General features: G+C 36.9%; 1 protein-coding gene across 4 annotated transcripts in view; it reads left to right on the forward strand.

Annotated features, from left to right (window-relative positions):
* The window catches only part of REV3L (REV3 like, DNA directed polymerase zeta catalytic subunit), a 166326-nt gene that overhangs the window by 135362 nt on the left and 5806 nt on the right, over window positions 1-25158 (forward strand). For 3 of the 4 annotated variants that reach the window (XM_037159015.2, XM_037159016.2, XM_037159017.2), the window contains exons 22-29: window positions 3424-3565; window positions 5178-5422; window positions 6464-6572; window positions 8380-8586; window positions 12452-12561; window positions 14951-15065; window positions 19645-19782; window positions 21119-21309. In XM_037159015.2, coding sequence (XP_037014910.2) covers window positions 3424-3565; window positions 5178-5422; window positions 6464-6572; window positions 8380-8586; window positions 12452-12561; window positions 14951-15065; window positions 19645-19782; window positions 21119-21309 — 1257 coding nt within the window. Of the gene's footprint in view, window positions 1-3423; window positions 3566-5177; window positions 5423-6463; window positions 6573-7807; window positions 7929-8379; window positions 8587-12451; window positions 12562-14950; window positions 15066-19644; window positions 19783-21118; window positions 21310-25158 lie in introns of those variants that run through there. The other variant, XM_037159018.2, reaches the window with a different exon arrangement.

The raw sequence follows: 25158 nt of genomic DNA on the forward strand, positions 1-25158 counted from the left end.
TGGCCTGGTTTTTCTGTCTGATGCACAGTCCGCCTTACTGTTCTGGTTGTTCTGGTCAAGTTTTTCTTTCATTCCTTGGTTGTCAGGAGTTCCATGCAGTTTGATTTTCTGGTGATTTTGGTTGTTTATTGATTTTAGATTGGTCCTTACCCTCCTTTTGGTTGTGCAAGGGAGCAATGGGTTTCTACCTACGCTTCCTTCTTGGCCGGAACTCTCAAGAATCCATTTTGTTTTACCTTAAAGGGACTGAGTCCAAACATAATGCATTATCTCATATTTACATTTGACAAATCTGTATTATTAAAGCATTACATTAATAATCTATAACAAATAATCTACAACAAGATTGCAGTACTCACTGTATTGCAATACTTGCTTTATTGTGATAGTCTGGAACTGAACCTGCAATAATATCTTTGAGGTAGACCTGTAATAAAAGATATTCAGTAACAAATCCATTTAAATGAATTATGTTATCATATGATGGTATACTTGATAGCAATAAAAGATACATAAATAGTCACAATATAATAAGCTAAAAAGTGCAAGTGGTCCCCAACCTTTTGGGCATCAGGAACCAGTTTTGTGGAAAACAATTTTTCCACCGAGTGTTGGGGGGATGGTTTCAGGATGCATTGTATTCAAGGTCACCTCCTGATCTGTGGCCATTTCCTAATAGGCCTCTGACCGATACCGGTCCGCGGGCTGGGGAACCTCTCAGTTATAGAACAGTATTTGTCTGTTTTGTTTAAAATTCAGTGTTTAATAAGTTTAGGATATTTTTATGTTTGCCTAATTCTTTTTAACAGTTTTATTCAGATATAATGGACATGCCATACAACTTACCATTTAAAGTATGTAAGTAACGGTTTTTAGTATATTCACAGTGTTGTGCGACCTTTACCACAATAAATTTTAGAGTATTTTCATTATCCCCAAAAGAAACCCTGCATCTCTTAACCATCACCCTCTAATCCTCCTTTTCCACCCACCCCTCCTACCTTAGGCAACCACTAATCTTTCTCTCTATATAGATTTGCCTATTCTGGATATGTCACATAAGTGAAACATAACCCGTTGCCTTTTCTGACTGGTGTTTTAGCATATTCTATCCAGATTCATGCATGTGTCAATACTTCATTTCCTTTTATTGCCTAATAATATTTCATTGGACAGGAATATACCACATTTTGTATCAATTGGTGGGCACTTGAGTTATTCCTACTTTGGAGCTATGATGAATGATGCTGTTAAAAACATTTGTGTACAAGTTTTTGTGTAGGCATGTGTTTTCATTGCTCTCGGATATATTCCTGGAAGTGGAATTGGTGGATTGTATAGTAACTGTGTGTTTTACAATTTGAGGAATCGTCAGACTGCCAGTGCAACTGCACCGTTCTACACTGCCACCAGATTGTATGACAGGGTTGTAATTTCTCCACATCCTCACTCACACTTGTTATTATCTGTGTTTTAAACCAGGTGTTTTTTTTCATTTCATATTTATTTTGTAGTTTATGCATTTGTCATGTGTTTTAGGGACAGATTTTTAAACTTGTATGTTTAGCTGTTTTGTAACTGTATTGTTCCAAAAACCATATAATTAGAACTTGCAGTATATGTGAATCTATATATTCTTTAAATGAATAAATTTTATTTTTTAGAGTATACCTTTGGGTGATTTTTACATTTTAACAACATAATATTAAATCAAAGCTTCCTTTTATGGCTCTGATGAGGGTTGTTGTTTGCTTGTTTTCTTACCAAAAAGGTAGGGTAAAGAGATCAATTTTGTTTTAAGTTTAAATTTAAACAAAAAAAAAACTTCACTTAGCATAATGTTCTCCAGGAAGCCAGTCAGAGACAGACAAATGCCATATGATTTCACTCATATGTGGAATCTAATGACAAACAGAACTAACAAGGAAAATAGGGACAGACTCATAGATGGAGAGCTGGATTATAGCTGGAGGGCTGGGTTAGGGGTGGAGGGACTGAGCAAAAAGGAAAAAGGACTCATGGACATGGACAACAGTGTGGTGATTATGGGGGTAAGGGTATATGGGGACTAAATGGTAATGGAAAAAACACACCAGATCAACTTAAGAAAAAGTAAAAAATAAGTCAAAGAAGACAATATTTAAGTTATCATAGGAAATACTAAATTGATGTACATTTACCCTATGTATGGTCTCATTCATATTATTTTCCTGATTTTTCTGAATCTTCAAATTACTCTGTTTCTTCCCATGAGAAGACAGTACATGTTTTTATTGGGTAGGCCAAAAAGTTCATTTGGTTTTTTTCTGTAAGATGGTTGTAGCAGCACTTAGTTGTCTGTAACTTCATTCAAAACAATTTTGTTAGATTGTTCTGTGACAGCTGTCATGTCAGCATGTATTTAAGAAAACAAAATTGATGAATTTTTATGCAGTCATTTTAATATTGAAGGTGGAAGAAAATAAGCAACATTTTTGGCACATTATGCTTTACTAATTCAGGAAAGGTAAGAATACAACTGAAACGCAAAAAGAAAAATTTGATTGGACATGTCAGAAGTGGTTTGCAAAGTTTCATGCTGTAGATTTCTCCCTGAACGATGCTCCACAGTCGGACAGACCAGTGGAAGTTGATAGTCATCAACACAAGACAGTTGAGAACATTCAGTGTCATACCACATGGGAGACAGGTGACGTACTCAAAATGTCCACATCAGTAAAGTTATTGGTGAAAAGGAAAAAGGAGTCTTTTATGGAAAAAACTAAATGGACTTTTTGGCCAACCCAGTATTTTAGAGTAGGACTTAACAATGATAATCTAAATCTTCCATGTTCTTAATCCTATAGATATGATGAGTTGTGATTGTATAATCATTGCTGCATTATTAGCAGTGGCATCTAAGAGAGGATATAAAATTTTTTATAAGAAAAAGTAACACCAAGAAAAATACTGAAAATAATTACCCTTAGTCTTACCGCCTTATCAAAAGCAGTCAGTAAGGCCCTGGCTGGTGTAGCTCAGTGGATTGAGCACGGGCCTGCAAACCAGAGTATCGCAGTTCGATTCCCAGTCAGGGCACATGCCTGGGTTGCAGGCCAGTTCCCAGCAGGGGACTCAAGAGAGGCAACCACACATTGATGTTTCTCTCCCACTCTTTCTCCTTCCCTTCCCCTCTCTCTAAAAATAAATAAATAAAATATTTTTTTAAAAAAAGCAGTACCTCAAACTTTACATATTTTCACTAAGTTTTATACCTTTAAAATATGTGAAGTTTTATAATCTTTAACTCCTTAATGTACCTTAATGTACATCATTACTTCTTAAATAGCCTCACTATTAATGTGCATGTTTTGGCAGAATGAAAACAGTACTGAGTGTCCCAATTTTTTCCTGATGTTTACGGCATGGATTGTCTTTTAACAGATGGAAAATGGTTGATCATTACATCAGCCGTGTCCGAGGAAATCTCCAAATGCTGGAACAGGTGGACCTAATTGGGAAAACCAGTGAAATGGCTAGGCTTTTTGGCATTCAGTTTTTACATGTACTGACAAGGGGTTCACAGGTAGGAAATCTTGTTTGTTTGTTTGTTTGTTTGTTTGTTTGTTTGTTTGTTTGGTTTTTTGTTTGTTTTGCACACTTGAAAGTTCTCTGTGAGTGATATACTTCTGAGATGTTTGAGGTGGTTTTATAATTTTGAAATTTCTGTCTGGTACCAACTAATAAATGTAGCTGGTTGCTCAAATCTTGTTATTTTCTGGAAAAGCTTTCATTTCACTTAACAACTGCACTGTTTTTTTCTCAATACCAACTTTCTAGCCACTGTTAAATATTTCATGATATCAAGAAAATAAATGGCTATATCCTTGAGGATGATACTACGTTTCTGAATACTGTCTGCGTGATTCAGGTTGCCTTCAGAGCCCCCTTAGAACTGAGGAAGCAGCAGAGAAAGTCTGTCTCTTTTGTTTTACATCCCTAATTTTGTCTTGTTCCAACTCCCAGCAGATAACTTTAATATTTTTTTTTAATAGAAGGAATTGGAAGTCAATACAAGTAGACACTTACCATTTTTCTTAACTGTTAAAGAAAATGATACCTTATGAGCCATTTAATTCATATCTAACTGAATTCCCAAGGATATAATGATTTTGTCACATGCCTTACTGAAAATGATTTCATGCATCCATTCAACAAATAATTATTTGGATACCTTTAATGTATGAAATATTGTGCTAGGCATCAGGGAGGCCACACTAAGTCACTCAGGTTCCTTAACCTCATGAAAGCTTTTAATTATTATAATTACTCTATGTCTATAACATTCCCCAATCTATTAATTCAATAGTTATTGCAAAAATGGAGCTCTAACTACGTTAGCATTACCTGTTGGTTTACTTAATTTTATAGCTTATAAGCTATTTATTTATTTATCTATCTATCTATCTATCTATTTATTTATTTGTGCCCCCCACAAGTTTTAAAAACTTTGAGCCAGTTTATAATTTTTTAAAAGTTGATTATTGTAAAACCACATGAGAAAATTTCACAGAATCCACGCTGATTCTTGCAAATGCTGTTTTTATCTAATACTCCAAACCATATGCTTAATAATGGTTATTTATAAAGTCAATTGCTTGATTCAGTTTTGTGAATGAAAACTAATACCTTTTAATTCTGGAATCCTTGTCTTTCCTCCTTGAAAAATTGGGATAAAATTTACCATCTCAAGTCTCCTGAGTTTCACTCTCAAATTTTCCCAATTCAATTTCTCAAAGATTGACCAACTTTTTAAAATAAATTGACAAACTGTGCAGCTATCTCTCCTACATCTGTTTATTGTAGTAGAGCTGTATTTAAATGTAAAAAGAAGTCTAATTGTATCTGTCTGTTCAGTATTACCTTATGATGTAAGCCTTTTGACATATTTAGCAATTTTCATAAAAATTTTAGGACTACGAAAAGGATTCACAAATGTCCCCTCTGGCACCTAAAAGCTGACTAAACAACCAATACTATGTCATTGTATGTTTAATTGTATTGTAAGAAAATCATGCAGCCTTATTCTGAAAAGCAAAACATGATGATTAGCACTTATGATTATCATATATTCAAAGACCAGCATATTTATAACCTGTTTTCTGCTTCTCTACCTACCTTCGCCTCTCTGCCCACAGTACCGTGTGGAATCAATGATGTTGCGTATTGCTAAACCAATGAACTATATTCCTGTGACACCCAGTGTACAGCAGAGGTCCCAGATGAGAGCCCCACAGTGTGTCCCCCTCATTATGGAGCCTGAATCTCGCTTCTATAGCAACTCTGTTCTTGTTTTGGATTTCCAGTCACTATATCCTTCTATTGTGATTGCGTACAACTATTGTTTTTCCACCTGCCTTGGCCATGTGGAGAACTTGGGGAAGTAAGTTTTTTGCATATTTACAATTATGTTGTGCTTTGTGCTTCTTACTAAATTGGGCTTCCTTTGGGTGTCTTTTTGCACTTGAGACTGTCCTTATGAGCAAGATAAATGTAGCCTAGCTAATTCGCTATTTTAATTTACCGTATTTTGCCATGTACAATGTGCCCCCATGTGTAGTGTGTACCCACATTTTTGGCCCAAACTTACAGGGAGAAAGTCTCATTTTAATTTTTAATTCAATTTTATTTATATTTAGAACCAAAATCAATTATCATATTCCAGTATTATATTGCATACAGATATCATTATTGCTTTCTAGAGTTACATTTTTAATGCATAAGCATAAATAAAATAATTTAAAATACTTATTTAGATACAAAATTAGCACTACCCATGTATAATGTGCATCTGTATTTTACCCTAAAAAATTTGGGCGCAAAAAATTATGCATTGTATGTGGCAAAATACAGCACCTTACTAATAGACCCGGATCACCATGTGCCTCAGCTTCACAAACGGATGAGACATGGGAAGAAGACTGTGAATACCTCAACCTTGCAACTATCTGTTGCACTTTCTGTGTATTCCCAATGTCTGTTTTTAAATGGGAGTTACAAGACTATATTGTTAGGGATCATTTCTGTAGTTTATTAAATGAGACTTCTATTTAATGTGTAGCTATAAATTACTTTTCCATGCACCAGCTTGAAAATTATGATCTTACAACTCCAATGGTCAACTTCTCTTGACTTTTCTTTTAAGTTACATTGTTAAATGTTTTAGCTGTTCATGTCAACGAATTTTATAAGCTGAGTGAGAATAACATTTTAACTCAAAGGAATAGATATTTTTCCTCATAAAAAATAGTCTTCCTTAATAGTATAATTAGACAAATAAACATATTACTTACTAAGTACATGAATTCACATTTAAATGTTTGAAAATGAATTCCTAATAGAATTAGAAAGATTCCTAAAATTGCTTAGAACCTCTATTCTGTGATTGGAGAAAGTATTTGCTTAATGTTTTCTTTCTTAACAGGTACGATGAATTCAAATTTGGCTGCACCTCTCTAAAAGTACCTCCAGATTTACTTTACCAAATTAGGCATGATATCACAGTGTCCCCCAATGGAATAGCTTTTGTCAAGGTAATAGTCTCTGTAAATGAAAGGTATCTACTGTGGCTTAACCTTTGGAGACTTAATGGCTTAGATGTTCTTGGCCTATAATGCAGAAAAATAAATAAGTTTGCTTGAATATATTATCTCAAAAAGTCAAAGATAGAGGAATCTTCTAAGAAATCATTGTTTAAAAAGTCATCTCTTTTTGTGAATTTAGGTTTAAAACCTTTGTTAAATTTTAGTTTTCAGTGAAATACCGAAAGAAATGTACATGTGTACTTTCTGCCCTCTGTTAGAACCTGGCAGACTTAAAATGGCTATTTTATTATCAGTTTTGTTAACTTATAAAGGTTTAAATTGTTTTAATGTATAAACTAAAACTAATTGTTCTTCCAAATTATTTTAAATTACATTAATACTATCTTAGAAAGAATGATGCTCTTGTTTATTGACTGTATTCCTAAAAAGATATCTGAACTAATATTAGGGTCTCTCTTTTTCTCTCCCTTATCTCCCCTTGAAAGAGACTGAGGAAAGCCTCATTAATGAATCAATCAAAGACAAATAGGAGGGATCTAGGAGAATATTATATTGCCTCTTCTTTCAGTGTCCGTAGGAGTGGGTCTGTACTAGAATCATGGGACAGTAGGGTGGTTGATGGTAGCATGGACCTCACTTGCCCTCAAATTCATTCTGTTGTGCTTAGCAAAAGCAGCATCGTTATTTACCAGTAAGAAGATGATATGTTTGAAGAGCACCCTAAAATTAGCCATTTAGATAGGAGGAGGATTTTTACCGGATTAATAGTCTGAAATATAATAGGGAGAAATATTACATCTTCACATTATCATGTATATTATGTCCTAACATAAATATTATGGCTTCTTTAAAAGGTACACAGAATGAATTAGAGGTTAGATTATGTTTTCATTGTCACATATCTAGCAGCTTATTACATCATCTCCCTTTAACAGCATTTTTAAAGCCTGTGTCTACATTTTGACTCAAGTGTAAAGCTTAACGAAAATAAGATTTTTTAAAATATTCAGGAGAGTAATTTTCCTGTATTGGAGGTTTTAATTGTTCAGTCCAACATGCGTTATTACCTTGCACGTGTCTGTGAATCATCTTCAAAGTTAATACTGTTTTGTGGTTTTCATTCCTACTGGAGTTCTCATAAATTCTCCCTAGTCTTGATTAATACAAATGATTTTTTTGGCATCTACAAATTTTATCACTTCACTATTCATCCCCTCTTCCAGATTGCTAATAAATATAGGCCGGAGGGGATGGCTTAGTGGTCTAAGCATCAGATTTGAAATACCTAGAGTCCCTGGAACTGCAGGTTTGAATGTCAGCAGAGTCAACCCAGCTCATCATTCTTCCAAGGTAGATAAATGGAGTTCCATGCAGATTACTGGGGTCGTAGGATGAGATCTTTAAAAACTGAGGTTTGTTATGAGTGAGACAAATCCCGTGTGTCTTTCTGAAAGAGTGGGGGTTTGGATCAAAGTACGTAACAAAATTTCCCTCTGAACTTGTTGTATGGTCTCTTCTTATGCACTAGTTGACATCCTCCTTCCTGGAGGTCTTTGAACTCACAAAATAATAATTCACTGGATTTATAAACATTACAGGAAACTTTTAGGGAAAAAGTCCTCTGCAAAGAAAATGTGATTTTATATTGACTGCCATTAATCTTGTGGCCACTTAATTGTTAGTATGTTTCAATTCATGGCAGTTGGCCATTGTTATACTTAGTGAGTACTTCCTTCTTAATTATCTAAGTGTAATGTTTGAGGGATTCTCAATACTGTTTTTTCCTTTATGATAGCCTTCAGTAAGAAAGGGCGTGCTACCAAGAATGCTCGAAGAAATTTTGAAGACTAGACTCATGGTGAAGCAGTCAATGAAGGCTTACAAGCAAGACAGAGCCCTCTCACGAATGCTTGATGCACGTCAGCTAGGACTTAAGCTTATTGCAAATGTCACATTTGGCTACACAGCTGCTAATTTTTCTGGGAGAATGCCATGCATTGAGGTAAGCATTACAGTTCTGTAGTTTTTTCAAAAGAAACTAAAATAGCATTAAATGAAAACCTGTTCATTAAAGCATTTGTTTTGTTTTGAAACTTTAGAGTAAAGGGTTTCATGTCCATGACAAAGGATCAGTTTTTCTCAAATTGGAGCTTGTATATTCACATACTCTTAGAGATTTGTGGATTTTCTCTGTGTGAACTGTTGTGTCTTCAATAATTTTAGAAACTAGCATACATGTATTTCTACATTATCTGGATGACTGTGTTATAACCAACTATTAGCATGAGACTCCAGTGCCACATTGAGAGCAATATTTACAACAACCTTGGTACTAAATAATTCCTTTTCCTGCATTGATAGAGATCGGATGGTAGTTAGGTTGCAAGTATGAATAGTCATTTCATATTTTGTTAATGACTTTTTAAACAAATCATTAACAAATGAAGGCCAGAACATTGTGGTCTGCCATAGTTGTAATAGTTCATTTAGGAAGAGCAGTGGAAGAGTCAAGTCCCCACATATCTCACAGTAGGCAGAGTGAACTCCAAAATCCTGGGCAGGGGACTTCACTTTCAGATCCAGCATGTAAGAAGCTTGAGATCACCTCTCTGTCCTCACAACAAGTTAAAAGCTAAATACCTCTTCTTAGACCCATTAGAGAAGAGAGGAAGAAACTATACCAACTCTATACAACCTCTTTCCAAAGGTACATGCAGAGAGAATACTTCCAAACTCATTCTTGGAGCCCAGCATTACCCTAATACCAAAACCAGACAAAGACATTACAAGGGGGGAAAAAACTACACCAGTATCTCTTATGAACATATATGCAAAAATCTTTAACAGGTATTAGCATATCGAACCCAACAATGTATAAAAAGTTATGCACCACAACCAAGTGGGATTTATCTCAGGTATGCAAGCCTAGTTTAACATTCAAAAATCGGTTAGCGAGATCCATCACTTCACATACAGGCTAAATAAGGAAAAAATCACATAATCACATCAGTAGATGTAGAAAAAGCATTTGACAAAATCTATACCCATTCATAATAAAAACTCAGAGTAAACTAGGAATAGAGGGGAGCTTCCTCAGCTTGATAAAGAACATTTACCAAAAAACCTAACATCACACTTTGTGAGAACCTTGAAGCTTTCCCACTAAGATCAGGAACAAGGTTGCACGTCCCTCCCACCACTGCTTTTCAGCACCACATTGGAAGTCCTGGCTAATGCAGTGAGACAGTAATGGAGACACAAGGTACACAGAGAGGGAAGAGATAAAACTGTCTTTGTTCACAGATAAAAGAGACATAATCCGCAGTGCAGAAAATCCAAAAGAATTGACAAAAAAAGTCCTGGAACTAATAAGCAGTTACAGCAGGGTTGCAGGGTACAGGGTTAGTACGGTAGTGCCCCACCCCATCCATAATTTCACTTTATGCAGTTTTAGTTAACCCTGCATCAACCACAGTTTGCAAATATTAAATGGAAAATCCCAGAAAAAATTGATAAGTTTTAAGACTGCACACCATTCTGAGTAGTGTGATAAAATTTCACTCTGTCCCAACCCACACACACACACTCCTGGTATATGAATCAATCAATCATCCCTTTTTCCCGTGTATCCACCCTGTATATCCTACACTTCACTTAGTAGCCGTCTTTTATTCTATCAAAATATGTACAAGATCTATATGAGGGAAACTACAAAAATCTAATGAAAGAAATCAAAGAACTAAATAAATGGAAAGATATTCTATGTTCCTGGATAAGAAGACACAGTATTGTTAAGACGTCAGTTCATTCCAAACTGCTCTAAAGGTGAAATGCAAACCCAAAGTCCCAGCAAGTTTTGTGGACATCGACAAACTGATTCTAAAGTTTACATGAAAACCCAGAATAGCCACATGGGTTCCCTTTCCTACACATCCTTACCAGGAGTTGGTAAGGAGAACTTTCTTTTCAGAGAACTTTTACTTTAAATATTTTTATTTTATTTTATTTATATATCTTTAGAGGGGAAGAGAGGGAGAGAAACATCAATGTATGGTTGCCTTTCATGCGTCCCCTACTGGGAACTGGCCTGCAGGGAACCAGCCTGCAACCCAGGCATGTGCCCTGACTGGGAATCAAACCATGATTGCCTGGTGCGCAGGCCCGCGCTCAATCCACTGAGCTACACCAGGCAGGGCTAAATATTTTTATTATGACTTTTCAATATCCCAACCATTGCCTAAATTATGAAACCAATTATTTCCTTCTTTTTATATACAGTCTTTTAGCCTTGGTGTAATAGTTTTCAAATTAGAAACCAAAGTATCAGATTCAGTTTTAATTTAATCACCACTTTTTCTCTTTCCCTTTGTTCTTTCCCAACACCCTCATGCCACTGAACCCCTCACTCTGCATGGTCTTCAGGGGTAGCTGGGGGAGTTCTGACTCTTCCTGGTGTAGCTTCCATGGGTCAGAGCAGGCAGCAGGGGGCAGATTTTTAGGATCAGTATGTCCGTGTATCTCGAAAGCATATTTGACTCTGATGCTTAATGGCTCACCTATCTAGCTGTTTGCCATCACATATTTTAAAGTATTTCTTGTTTGAAAGTGGCAACAGATGACTGATTAAACATTTTATTACAACTTGAATCTCAATCACATACATGATTTTTTAAATGTATTAGGTTATAGTTGACATTCTCAAGTTCTTTTAGTGCACTAAAGGCCTCCACCGAGACCTTTAAGTTTCTGCTACTAGTTGTTTTTATTTATTCCTTTGTTCATACACTTAATATTTCCTTTATAAAGCAACTCTAAACAGCCCTTTAAATACTATTTAATCCTACATTTAGTTCAGATCATTCTAATTTTACAGTAAAAAGGGGAAGGATCATTATAACTATTGCCTGCTTAACATGAAAGAAAAAGTACATAATTTTTATTTAAAATTCTGGAAAGAATGCTCCATTTGTGCTGACAGGAAACTTTCCCCAACTCTTAGCTTTAATGAGTTGAATAAAGGAAGCAGCAGTGCTACCCTGTGTCACCTTGTGCCACAGTCACTGTTAAAACTCAGCCCTCACCGCTGAAAGAACCCTTGTTAGGCATATACCTGCCTACCCAAGTTAAATTGAATACTTGTAATATATTTCCCATCACTATAATTGTACATTTTTTCTTGTTTTACTATTATCTAAAAATTAGGTGCAACCAATCACTGAGCTTTCAGTTCAGCATTAACTTTAATGATACTGAAAAAAGTACAACATTCCAACAAAATTCTGAAAGATATACATACGCACTGTCATGCATACACACAGTAAATTTCCTGCCTGATGGATTACAAAAGCATCTTAGAAAGCCCTTCGGTGCTGGCCGAGTGGCTCAGTTGGTTGGAGCATCCTCCTCTACACCAAAGGTTGGGGGTTTGATCCCCAGTGATGGCACAGACGAGCGTCAGCCAGTGAACGCACAAATGGATGGAACAGCAAGGCAGTGTTTCTCCCTCCTTTCCTCTCTCTTTCTCTAAAATCAGTTTTTTAGAAAGTCCTTGAAGAACAAGATATTCTCCCAGAAATCAAGTGTAGCTATGTACCTGGAATAAAGTCTAATCCATTACATATTCTGTTACACTCAGAGGCAGGTCTGCGTGTTGATTAGCTCCTTATTTTGAATTCTTCATCTCATTTTCTCCTTGAGTACTTGTAGAAACAATAGTGACACTGATGACTATGTGTCCTTTTAATGTTATTTTCCCTTTGTTTTATTTTTAGAAATCTTTTGTAATTAAAATTGTGTTATATGTTAAAAGTCTAATGACTTTACTAAGCTATGGTAAAAATTTATTTCCAATGTGTTTGTTCCAACAGGTTGGTGATAGTATTGTTCACAAAGCCAGAGAGACCTTGGAACGAGCCATTAAACTGGTGAATGATACCAAGAAATGGGGTGCTAGGGTTGTATATGGTGATACTGACAGGTAATGAACTGTCGTCGGCTTTGTAGCTGTCTTTTTGCATGTCTTCAGATACTCATTTCAGTGTTTGGAATGGTTTCAGAGTAATCCTTCCTGAAATAGAGTTTTTCCTAAGTCCTTTCTGGTTCTTATTGTCAGAGTTAGGACAGGTCCTGATTTATCAGATAGTATCCCAAGGGAGAGAAAACATAAGTGTTCTGAGCCAAAGACTGTGAAGATTCCCATGGCATCTCTCTAGGTTGCTCAGTAGATAGGGATCTGTAAAAAACTATAAACAGGAGTGTAGTCTGTTTAAAGAAACAGTTTTTAATGTGACTAATTCCTCATACTCTGTGGCTGCAGCTCTCTGAATTTAAATATTTTTGAAGGACAGTTGCCAAAGCTGTTTTACTAGGCCCCAAAGTCTATTGTTGAAAATAACGCTAAAAATTATTTTTCAAAAGGAAATTTTATCATCTTTTTTTTAAAGATTTTATTTATTTATTTTTAGAAGGAGGGGAAGGGAGGGAGAGAGGGAAATTAACATCGCTGTGTGGTTGCCTCTCCCACGCCACCTACAATCCTTGTACTGAGCCACACACCCAGGGCTATAGCCTGTTTTTTAAAGTAAGGCTGTGTTGGTGTAATGAGTATCAGATGGGCCTAAACAGAAGATATGATAAATAACTATCTAAGGACTGTTTGTTCTGCCATAGTGAATGTTGAAATTAATTCAGATTTGAGATCATTTATTTTAAAGACCCTGAGTAATACTGAAGAAATTCTCCTTTTCTTAACTTTTTCATATCAGACTCTAAGACAAGTATTGTCTCCAATATTGGTAGAGAAAGAGCATTCTAAAGAAGCCACCCAAATGATACTAAACTCCAATATAAAAACACTTTAAGAAATAGGAGATTGGTAATATAAAAATACTTTAAGAAATAGGAGATTGGTTTATGTGGCTCCAAGACTAGAAACAAAAATCTGAAAGTCATGTTTCAAGATATTGTGCTTTTCCACTGTGTAATGTCTTTCTACTGAAATTATAAGTGCATGCCCTGGGTGGTCTGGCTCAGTGGATTGAGCACCGGCCCTGAACCAAAGGGTCACCAGTTCGGTTCCAGGTCAGGGCACATGCCTGGGTTGCAGGCCGCCTGGTCCCTGGTTGGGGGTGTGTGAGAGGCAACTGATTGATTACTCTTGCACCTCACTGTTTCTCTCCCTCTCTTTCTTCTTCCCTTCTCTTTTCTCTAAAAATAAATAAATCTTCAAAAAAATAAAATTATAAATGAAGATCAACTTTATAACCTCTCTTAAATGAATTAGCCATTATTTCTCTTGGTCTCAGATTGTGATTATACTGAAATGTAAATTGCTGTTTAAAAGTTAACTGGATTATATTAGGAAAAATACCCAGTAGTTTTGTAAGTTACTTGGAGTGTTTTTGTATTGGATTTTTTTTTTATCTGATTAGAAATTCTTTCCTCTTGACCTGCATGTATGGCTGGTAGGATTGTACTTCAGAAATATCTTTCTGGAATTTAGTTTGACAATATCTTAAAAAATATATTTTTAGTGTATACCATTTACCAAGAAATGTCTTTTTAAAGAATTCACATATAGGTAGAAATTTATTCTGAAGCCACAGAGGTGTGCCACATTATTATATATGAAATAGCAAAAAAAAAAAATTTAATGGCCTGAATTTTCTGTGATAAGAGTTTGGTTAAATAATACTAAATGCATACATCAAAATATAGTACCACTGTTAAAATAATGTGAAAGAACTAAGTAACATGAGAAATGTTCACAATATACTATTAAATGAAAGGAGAAAGTTACCAAATACTGGGGTATGATCTGGGATCCCAGATGAGAAAAGATTTGCAGATGCACACAAAGACAGAAGGTTTGGAGTATCTTTTATCTTCTTTGTGACTTTTTGTGTTTTCCAACTGTGCATTAATGAATGTATTACAAAAAAATATGTCTTTTGTACCTTGAGTGGTTTTAGAAGGAAATTTCCTCCTATATCACAAGTAAATTTTCCATTTCTTTATACTCTTTCTCTTACTTTATGATTGACCTAATTATGTTCCATACAAATCCATTAATGTTTTGCAATGACCCAGGACCTTCTCAGCAGCTGTGATAATTGAAATGGTCTGTGTGTAACTAAACTAGCAATATTAGATGTCTTAAAGAGCTGTAAGAAGATATGCCGTGCACACAAGGAAACTGATAAAACAAGAAGGTTTAGATTAAAAAAAAAACCAACTTAATAAGAAAGAGTAAGACAGGGAGAGGTTCTTTAGTATTAGATAGAATGTTAGCCAGGAAAGCTACTCTTGGTGAAACTTTATCCTTACAATGACGCCCTCATTACCCTACTCTATTTTTAATCCTCTAGTATGTTTGTGCTACTAAAAGGAGCTACTAAGGAGCAGTCTTTTAAGATTGGTCAGGAAATTGCTGAAGCTGTAACTGCTACCAATCCAAAACCAGTGAAACTGAAGTTTGAAAAGGTAAGAGAAATGTAATACTAATGATCACATACAAAATTCACATAGCATCCAGGCACTTCTGATTTGTTCAGTGCATTTTCAGAATCAATAACAGTATACAGGTCTATTAAAGTGTTATATTTAAAATATTTTCTCTTAGTTTCATATAATTTTCTCAAATCTTTTTCTTTTAATTCTTTTATCCTCATCCAAGGACATGCTTATTGATTTTAGAGAGAAGGGAAGGGAGGGAGAGAAACATTGATTTGAGAGAGAAGCATTGATCAGTTGCCTCTCAGACGCATCCCAACCAGGGACCAAACCCAAAACCCAGGCATGTGCCCCAGCTGGGGTGAAACCCTCGACCTTTCAGTTTATGGGATGATACTCCTACCAACTTAAGTCACACTAGCCAGGGCCCAGGTCTTTTAAGTAATATCTTTACATAAAGGAATGAAAAGGTTGTTTATGAAATTATCTACACTATTACTGGGTAGCAGACCACACAGGATGTAATGGTATAAAATAACCACCATCCTGCTTATAGATTTCATAGCCCAGGAATTCAGAAAGCTGGCAGTGGGGCTGGCAACATCTCTGCTCCACAGTGTCCTCAGATGAGAAGACTTAAAGGCTGGAGGTGACCCAGCTGACAGCTAAGAACCAAAATCACCTGAAGCTTGTTCCCACTCATCTGGGAGTTGAGGTTCACTACTGTTTGGGACATCAGCTGGGCAGTTGGCTGGAACACCTGCACATGGCCTTTCCTGGGGCTGCTGGTTCTTCCTCACAGCATAATGGCTCAGTTATAGGAATGAACATCCCAAAGAGGAACAGAGGAAAACTGTTTTGCCTTTTGTGACCTAGCTGCAAAGTCACAGCATCATTTGTGCAGGTTTAATGGGAAGGATGTCAGAGTCACATTGTAGAAAGCCCAGGTGCAGGGAGATACTTTTTCTTCGAAAAATGCAGTCTGCCACAAGGACCTTCAACTATTTTCACTTTACTGTAGACACCAAATATGTAATTAGCTCTTTCTATATAAAATATAATAAGTTAGGAGGGGGTGTGGAATGCAAAGAAGCCTAAGACACAGTCCTGCCTTCTAAGAGCCAGTAATCTAAAAGGAAAGATTAGAAATGCATATAAATTATCTTTTATTGTAAACTTAAAGAAGCCTCATAAGAACAGATTCCCCAAGCACTATAAGGGCACAAAGAAAAGGTGTGTTGTCCTCCTAGCTAGATTGGGACACTCCATGTAGGAGGTAATACTGTACTGTGTCTCAGAAAGTGGTTAGAATCTCATCGGGCAGCCATGGGCTGTAGTCATTCTCAGAAAAAAATGGCACGTAGAAGGATGAGGTATTGGAAAAGCCTAAAGTGGGAATACAGAGCAGCAGCAAAGACATCTGGAAAAATAAAGACTAGAAAGCCTTGTGTACCAAGGTAAAGTGTTTAAATTTTATTCAGGAAAGTTTATCAAACAAGAGCATGACTTAGGCAGAACCATTGGGGAGGACTGACCTCACGTGAGGGTAGGAGAGGGATTGGAAGAAGAGAATCGAGGCAGGACGCCTCTTGCAACCTGCATAGTCCAAACTAGTTCGTGAGATGAACTGATGGAAATAAACAACAGTTGAAGAGATGTTGAGAAAAGAAGGATGAGTAGGAGTTAGAAAAGGTTGATTTAGGATTAAAAGGAAGAAAAGAGTCAAAGATGACTCCCAGTGTTTATCATGTATCTACTCTGAAGCAAGAATTATGCTAGAAAACATCCAAAGAAGACTTGGGGATGGTACCTGCCCTGAATGAAGAGTGAACATTCTAACTGGCGGGCAGAGGGAGGGAGAAAAATGAGAAAACAGTGATAATGAGTGCTGTTGTCGAGGCGTGTGTGTGGTGCTGTGGACCCCCAACCCATCTGGCAAAGCGAAGAGCATGGTGTAGTCACAAAACACCAGACACAAAAATTTACCTCCAATGCGTCACAGACCTAAACATAAAAGCAAAACTGCAGAACTTCTCAAAACGAACATTCATGAAAAATTGTGATGCTTTTGTTCATGATGAACATTAGTCTATAGTTTTTTTGTCATTGTTTGTCTTGGATTGTTTTGCTTTCAGAACAAAAAGTTGGCCTCATAACATGAGTTGGGAGTGTTCCCTCTTCTGTTTTCTAAAAGTATGTAAGATGAGTGCAATTATTTCTTTCTTAAACGGTTGATAGGATTTACCAGTGAAGCCATTTGAGCCTGAAATTTTATTGGGGGATGCTTAATTGCAAGTTAAACATCTTTCATATATATTGAATTATTCAGGTTTTCTTATGTCAGTTCTGATAACTTGTGGTTGTCAAGGAATTTATCCATTTCTTCTAGATTGACAAGTTTACAGGCATAAATTGTTAATAATTACTATGATTTTGATATCACTATGATTTTTAGTGACATCCATCCACTTTTGATATTAATAATTTTTCTTTTTTTCTTGATCATTTCAACTAGAGATTTATCTATTTATCAAACTTATTAAAGAACTATTTCATTAATTTTCACCCTTATACATACTTCCTTATATGTACTTTGGGTTTATTTTGCTTTTTTCTGTCATCTTAATTTAGAAGCTCGAATCATTGATTTCTAACAAATATATATTTTTAAAGATTTTATTTATTTATTTTTAGAGAGGGGGGAAGGGAGGGAGAGAGGGAGGCATCAATCCCTTGCCTCTCATACACGCTCCCGCTAGAGACCAAACTCGAAACCCAGGCCTGTGCCCTGTGACCTCTTGCTTTGCAGAGCAGTCAGTGCCCAACCAGGCCACACGGTCAGGGCCAAACACATGTTTTTTAATATAAGCATTTACAAATATAAATTTCTCTCTAAATACTACTTTAGCTTCAAATTTTAGTATCTTGTGTTTTCATTATTAGCTTTAATGATAAGACCCATTGGTTATTTTGAAGTGTGTTTAAGTTCCAAATATTTAAGGATATTCCAGAAATCGATTTATTATTCCCAATTTAATTCCATTGTGGTCAAAGAACATAATCTGTATTATCTCAATGCTTTTAAATTTGAAATGTGTTATTGGTGCAGCTAATAGTCTTAGTGAATGGTTTCATATAACCTTGAACAGTCATGTGCTTTCTGAATGTTCTGTAAAGGTCACTTAATTGATAATATTGTTAAAGTCTCCTATATTCTTACTGATTTTCTGTCAGTTTTTAAAGAGAGGCGTTAAAATCTCCAAATATAACATGGATTTGCCTTTTTCTTTTAGTTCTGTCCGTTTCTATTACATACATTTTGAAGTTTTCTTATTAGGTGCATACACATTCAGGATTATGAATCTTCTTGGTGAATTGATACACTTCATCTTTGATAATACTCCTTGTCTTGAAATCTACTTTTTTGATATTAAATAGACACTCCAGCTTTGTTTTGATTAGTGTTAGCATGTGTATACTTTTCCATTTTTTATTTTTAGATTTCTTGTGTCCTTATATTGAAAGTGGATTTCTAGTAGACAGCTTATAGTTGAGCCTCACTATTTGATCATATCCAGTCTGATCATTTCTGCCTTTTTATTGGCATGTTTAGACCATGTACACTTAATGTGATGATCAATAAAGTTTAAGGGCAGGGGAAGAGACCAATTTGGTAACTTAAAAAAAAGGGAGGGTACACACCCATTGATCTAGGAAGTCCACGTCAATGTCCAACTTTTCTGTGAATTAATCCTCCCAAGGTTGGGGCACTGTTTGTAATTCCAAAAGGCTAGAAACATCCTAAATGACCCACACAGTAGGTAACAGGCTACATAAATTGTGATAGCCTCACATAATGGAGTACTACTTTCTCCAAGATAGCTTATTAAATGAAATAAGCCTGCCCTGGCTGGTGTAGCTCAGTGGATTGAGCACGGGCCTATGAACCAAAGGATTACGGTTCGATTCCCAGTCAGGGCACATGCCTGGGTTGCAGGCCAGTTCACAGCAGGGGACCCACAAGAAGCAACCATATATTAATACATTAATCTCTCTCTCCCCTCTCCCTCTAAAGAAATAAAATCTTAACAAAGAAAGAAGCCAAGTGCAAAATGATGTGTGTAGTAAGCTACCATTATGTGTCCACATATATGTGTTTGCACAGAGTATCCCCGGAAGGACACACAGGAAAGCACGGGCAGAGGATGCCTCCAGGGCAGGGGGCCAGGGGTGGGGACCAGGACTGCACATTGTGTGTTCTCTGTAACTTTTTAACATGGTAAGCTGTCTACTAGAAATCTACTTGCAATACGTGTGTAGGTATAACTTAACTTTTAATTGTTTAAAAAGATACGATGATGACTTTTGAGAAAGCAGTGTCAGTAGAGGTAGGAACACAAAAGTAAAGGAATGATAAAGAATTAAAGACAACTCACTGTCTTTAATTTAACACCTCCAAGTATGGAATCATGAATTCATTGGTCCCTAAGCCATATTCTGAATTTTTCTATAATTGACATTTGGTTAAAGAAAAAAGAAGACGTAAAAGTCAAAATATTCATGGTAGGGAAAATAATTATTGAGAGATATTTTGTTAATTTCATCACAGGTATATTTGCCCTGTGTTTTACAAACCAAAAAGAGGTATGTGGGTTACATGTATGAAGCCCTGGATCAGAAGGACCCTGTGTTTGATGCAAAAGGAATAGAAACAGTCAGAAGAGATTCCTGCCCTGCTGTTTCTAAGGTGAGTTTGGTCTTCTTGTTTTTATCTTTGGGAAATAAGAGGCGAAAGGATCTAGTGAAAATCTTTAAGCACACACCTAGATGGAGCAACTACAACCTGTGTGACTATCTGTAACCATAATAGGAACTAAATGATTTTTGGGAATTCATTTCTAATGAAACAACTTAATTTGATTTGAGTCCTTAGTTTCTAATTTCTTCCTACGCCTTACCTTTTATCACAATTGCTTTAAAAAAAAAACTGTGAACTTCATAAGTATTTCCTACCTGTCACCTGGAGGTGATAATATATATTATCATATGACAACACCCTAAAGCTAAGGAGCTTTTGAATAAAGAAGAGAAACTAGCAACAGAGATATTTCATAAACAATATAGTGCATCCTAAATCAACTGAAATGTTATTTACCTGGGTTATCAAATACAAGTTAGGAAGATTTCTGAACAATGGTACTATATTGACCATAGTATTTTATATTTCATTTTTTGTTACTCAGTCCTAGACTCTTCTATAACCAAAAATAAAAGTACTCTACACACTGAGTTTTAGAGGTACTAAAAGCATAATAGACTGCCTATTGAGCTATTAATGTCAATATGTCATTATACTGTGTCATATATATATTATGAATTTAAAATAATATTTAATACTAGTTTCTGGAAGAAATATCATCCAGCACATTCTTTTTCTCAGGGAAGAATTGTACATGGGCTAAATTAGCAAACTTCTTCTGTAAGTATGTTTGGATTCCATTACTCAGAATGAGATACAGAACTTTTACCTAGAGCTAATTTAAATTCAATCCATACATATATCTACTCTATGTCAGTCATTTCCTGGTAGAAATATTTACAATACAGAAAGTTCTGTTACAGTTGGTATATATTTATTGACACTATTAAGAAGCAAAAGACTAATTTTTATTTCACTGCTTAGTGATATTTAAATTCTGTCTCCCTGAATCAGGCTTTTTTTTTATGACAGGATAAATAGCAGTAAGACATGAAATCATGTCTGGCTTCTTGTGCCCAGGGTGCTTTTACCTGTTTAAGAATTTAAATGTTTCATGTTGTTCATCACATAGCAAATGTTTCATCTGCATGATGTTTTGATACAGTTTTCCTCAAACTACATGATATTCTATTTTTAGGAATAGCAAACTATATAAAGTCTCCAAAATATTTTCCAATTTCTAATGATTTGATTATTCAGTCATTGTAAATAGGTTATTTAAGTAAATCAAGTTATCCAGTAGTTACATAATTGAAAATATAATAATGATGATCTGCTAGGGGATATTTTATGTTTATGAGCATATCCTTTTTTTTTTTTTTAGATACTTGAGCGTTCTCTAAAGCTGCTATTTGAAACTAGAGATATAAGTTTAATTAAACAGTATGTTCAGCGACAGTGTATGAAGCTTCTAGAAGGAAAGGCCAGCATACAAGACTTCATCTTCGCCAAGGAATACAGAGGAAGTTTCTCTTACAAACCTGGAGCTTGCGTGCCAGCCCTTGAACTTACACGGTAATGGCGTATAACTGACAGTACTTACCAAGTGCAGTCCTGGGTCTCTGAATGGTTTGGAGTAGATGCAAAGACACCGAGTCCCTTGGCCCAGACACACGATTGGTTCTTTACCTGCCCACATAAAGCCTCACTGAAGGACACTGGGTGACCCCCGTCCTTGGTGAGCTCTGAGAAGGAAGAAGAAACTCAGAACTCTTGTGGGCTCCCTGTGTGTAATTAAAGTCAGTGAACTTGTAATCTAGTACAGAGCCCGAATCATCGTTTCTCACATCAGAATCAATAGGTCACCCTTAATATCAATCTGCCAAAGCACTTACCATGGTATCGTTCTGGAGTCAGATCACCTAACCAGCTACATATCTCTTCTCTTTCATTGTTAGAATTATACATTTTACTTCATATTCTTAGGGGATAGAAAACATTTTTAGCTAGTTGAAATCTGCCAACTCATATTGTTTTCCAGGTGGCAGTGATTTACAGAATAAATTTTTTTTTCAATATATTTTATTGATAATGCTATTGTAGTTGTCCCATTTTCCCCCCTTAAGTCCCCTCCACCCTATACACCCCCTCCCACCCATATTCCCCGCCTTTAGTTCATGTCCATGGGCCATACATATAAATTCTTTGGCTTCTACATTTCCTATACTATTCTTAATCTTCCCTTGTTTCTTTTCTACCTATCACCTATCCTACTTATTCTCTGTACTTTTCCTCCTCTCTTCACCTCTCCCTCCCCACTGATAACCCTCCATGTGATCTCCATTTCTGTGATTCTGTTCCTGTTCTACTTTGCTTAGCTTGTTTTTGTTGTAGGTTCAGTTAATAACTGTGAGTTTGTTGTTTTACTGTTCATACTTTTTATCTTCTTTTTCTTAGATAAGTCCCTGTAACATTTCATATAATAAGGGCTTGGTGGTGATGAACTCCTTGCATTTGACCTTATCTGGGAAGCACTTCATCTGCCCTTCTATTCTAAATGATAGTTTTGCTGGAGAGAGTAAACTTGGATGTAGGTCCCTGCATTTCATGACTTGGAAACTTGTTTCCAGCTCCTTATTGCCTATAAGGTCTCTTTTGAGAAATCAGCTGACAGTGATGGGAACTCCTTTGTAGGTAACTGTCTCCTTTGCTCTTGCTGCTTCTATGATTCTCTCCTTGTCTTTCTTCTTTTTTTCTCACTTTTATTTATTATTATTACCTTTTATTTATTTTTATTGATTATGCCATTACAGTTGTTCTATTTCCCCCCTTTATTCCCCTCCACCCTGCACACCCCTCCCCACCATCCCCCCCTTTAGTTCATGACCACGTGTCTCAAGTTCTTTAGATTCTATATTTCCCATACTATTCTTGCCCTTCCCCCTATTTTCTATCTACCATCTATGCTACTTATTTTCTTCTCCCCCCTTCTCCTCCTCCCACTCCCCTGTTGCTAACCGTCCTTGAGATCTTCATTTCTATGTTTCCACTCCTGATCTAGCTGTCCTTTTAGTTTGCTTCTGTTTTAGGTGTGGTTGTTAATAACTGTGAATTTGCAGTCCTTTCACTGTTTCTCTTTTTTATCTTCTTTTTCTTAGATAAGTTCCTTTAACACCAAGCCCATATAATAAGGGCTTGGTGATGATGAACTCCTTGAATTTGATCTTATCTGAGAAGCACTTTATCTGCCCTTCCATTCTAAATGAAAGTTTTGCTGGATAGAGTAATCTTGGTTGTAGGTCTTTGGATTTCATGACTTGGAATACCTCTTCTTCCAGCCCCTTCTTGCCTATAAGATCTTTTGAGAAATCCGCTGACAGTCTGATGGGAAGTCCTTTGTAGGTGACTGTCCCCTTAGCTCTTGCTTCTTCTAGGATTCTCTCCCTCCTTTTAATCTTGGCTAATGTAATGATGATGTGCCTTGGTGTGTTTCTTCTTGGGTCCAACTTCTTTGGGATTCTCTGAGCTTCCTGGATTTCCTGGAAGTCTATTGCCTTTGCCAGATTGGGGAAATTCTCCTTTATTATTTGTTCAAATAAATTTTCCACTGGTGGCTGTTCCTTTCCCCCTCTGGTACCCCTGTAATTCGGATGTTGGAGTGTTGAAAGATGTCCTGGAGGTTCCTAAGCCTCTCCTCATTTTTTGTGAATTCTTGCTTCTTCACTCTTTTCTGTTTGGCCATTATTTGCTTTCTTCTGGTCCACTCCATTGATTTGAGTCCCAGCTTCCTTTTCATCACTATTGGTTTCCTGTGCAATTCCATTCATTTCAATTAGTTTCACCTTCATATGTTCCTCTAATTTGTGGCTATAATCAACCAGATCTGTGAGCATCCTGATCACCAGTGTTTTAAACTGTGCGTCTGAGAGTTTTGCTGTTTCTTCATCACTTAGATTTATAGGCTCTGGGGCTTTGAGATCTTCTTGAGCTATTTTTGGTCTGTTCGCACCTGTTAAGTATGAGGAGCGGAGCCTTGGACTCCCAAGGTCGCTGGGTTGTGACGCTGTATGTGGGGGCGTGGTCAGAGCGGGGAAATGGCAGCGCCCTCTGCTGCCTCACGCCCTGGGGCCTGCTGGGTCCCGTCTCACTGCCCACTCCCTCGCTGGTCTATCTGCGCAGGAATGCGCGACCAAAGTCAAATCTCGGCCCTGCTCCCTTGCTGGTTCCCCTCGGTCGCTTGCTGAGTCGCTCACTAGGTCCGCCCGTTGCAACCCCACGCCTGGGATCCGCGAGCCTGAGTCCTTCTCTCCGAATTTTCCTGTGTATCCCGCTCCGCCAGCTGCTGGTTTTGCCCCTCTTACCGGTCAGGCTGAAGAATTTGTTGTTATCAGACTTCCAAAAAGTTCAGTTTTCTGTGTTCTGGCTGTGTTTTCTGTTGCTAATATTTAGTTGTCTCTAAACTTGGTTGTGTGAGAAAGCACGGCATCTCCACCTATGCCTCCATCTTGGTGGAAGTCTGCTGCGCAACACAGGGTTGGTGTAAGCTGTCTCGGGTCGCTGCTGACTCAGCTGTGCCCAAAGCCATCCTGCTCCTCCGAGGATTTAAAGCAGCCTGTGTTGAAACCAGAGGCTTGGAGCTCCAGCCTTTTTCTGGTGACTGCCCCAAAGAGCAATGGCCAGGAGTCCTTTTCTGCCACCAGCTGCGCCCCCTACAGAGAGGAGTGTCTGCCTCCGATTTCGAGTGGGGCTGCTCACTGGGCCGCGCCCTCCTTGTCTTTCATCTTGAGTAATGTAATTATGATGTGCCTTGGTGTGTTCCTCCTTGGGTCCAAATTCTTGGGACTCTCTGAGCTTCCTGGATTTCCTGGAAGTCTTATTTCCTTTGCCAGATTGGAGAAGTTCTCCTTCATTATTTGTTCAAATAAGTTTTCAACTTCTTGCTCTTCCTCTTCTCCTTGGCACCCCTATGATTCAGATGTTGGAATGTTTAAAGATGTCCTAAGCCTCTCCTTATTTTTTTAAAATTCTGGTTTCTTCATTCTTTTCTGTTTGGTTGTTTCTTTCTTCCTTCTGGTCCAAACCGCTGATTTGAGTCCTAGTTTCCTTCCTGTCACTGTTGGTTCCCTGTACATTTTCCTTTATTTCACTTTTCATAGCCTTCATTTTTTTCTCTAATTTGCAACCATATTCAACCAGTTCTATGAGCTTCCTGGTTACCAGTGTTTTGAACTGTGCATCTGATAGATTGGCTACCTCTTTGTTACTTAGTTGTATTTTTTCTGGAGCTTTGATCTGTTCTTTCATTTGGGCCTTTTTTTTTTTTTTGTCTCGACATGCCAGTTACATAGTGAGGGGTGGAGCCTTAGGTGTTCACCAGGGCAGGGTATCCCACTTTGCTGTGTTGTGATGCTGTATGTGGGGTAG

The sequence above is a fragment of the Artibeus jamaicensis genome, unplaced genomic scaffold (assembly GCF_021234435.1).
Source record: "Artibeus jamaicensis isolate MK-2021 breed Jamaican fruit bat unplaced genomic scaffold, CSHL_Jam_final contig_387, whole genome shotgun sequence".
Lineage (NCBI taxonomy): Eukaryota > Metazoa > Chordata > Mammalia > Chiroptera > Phyllostomidae > Artibeus > Artibeus jamaicensis.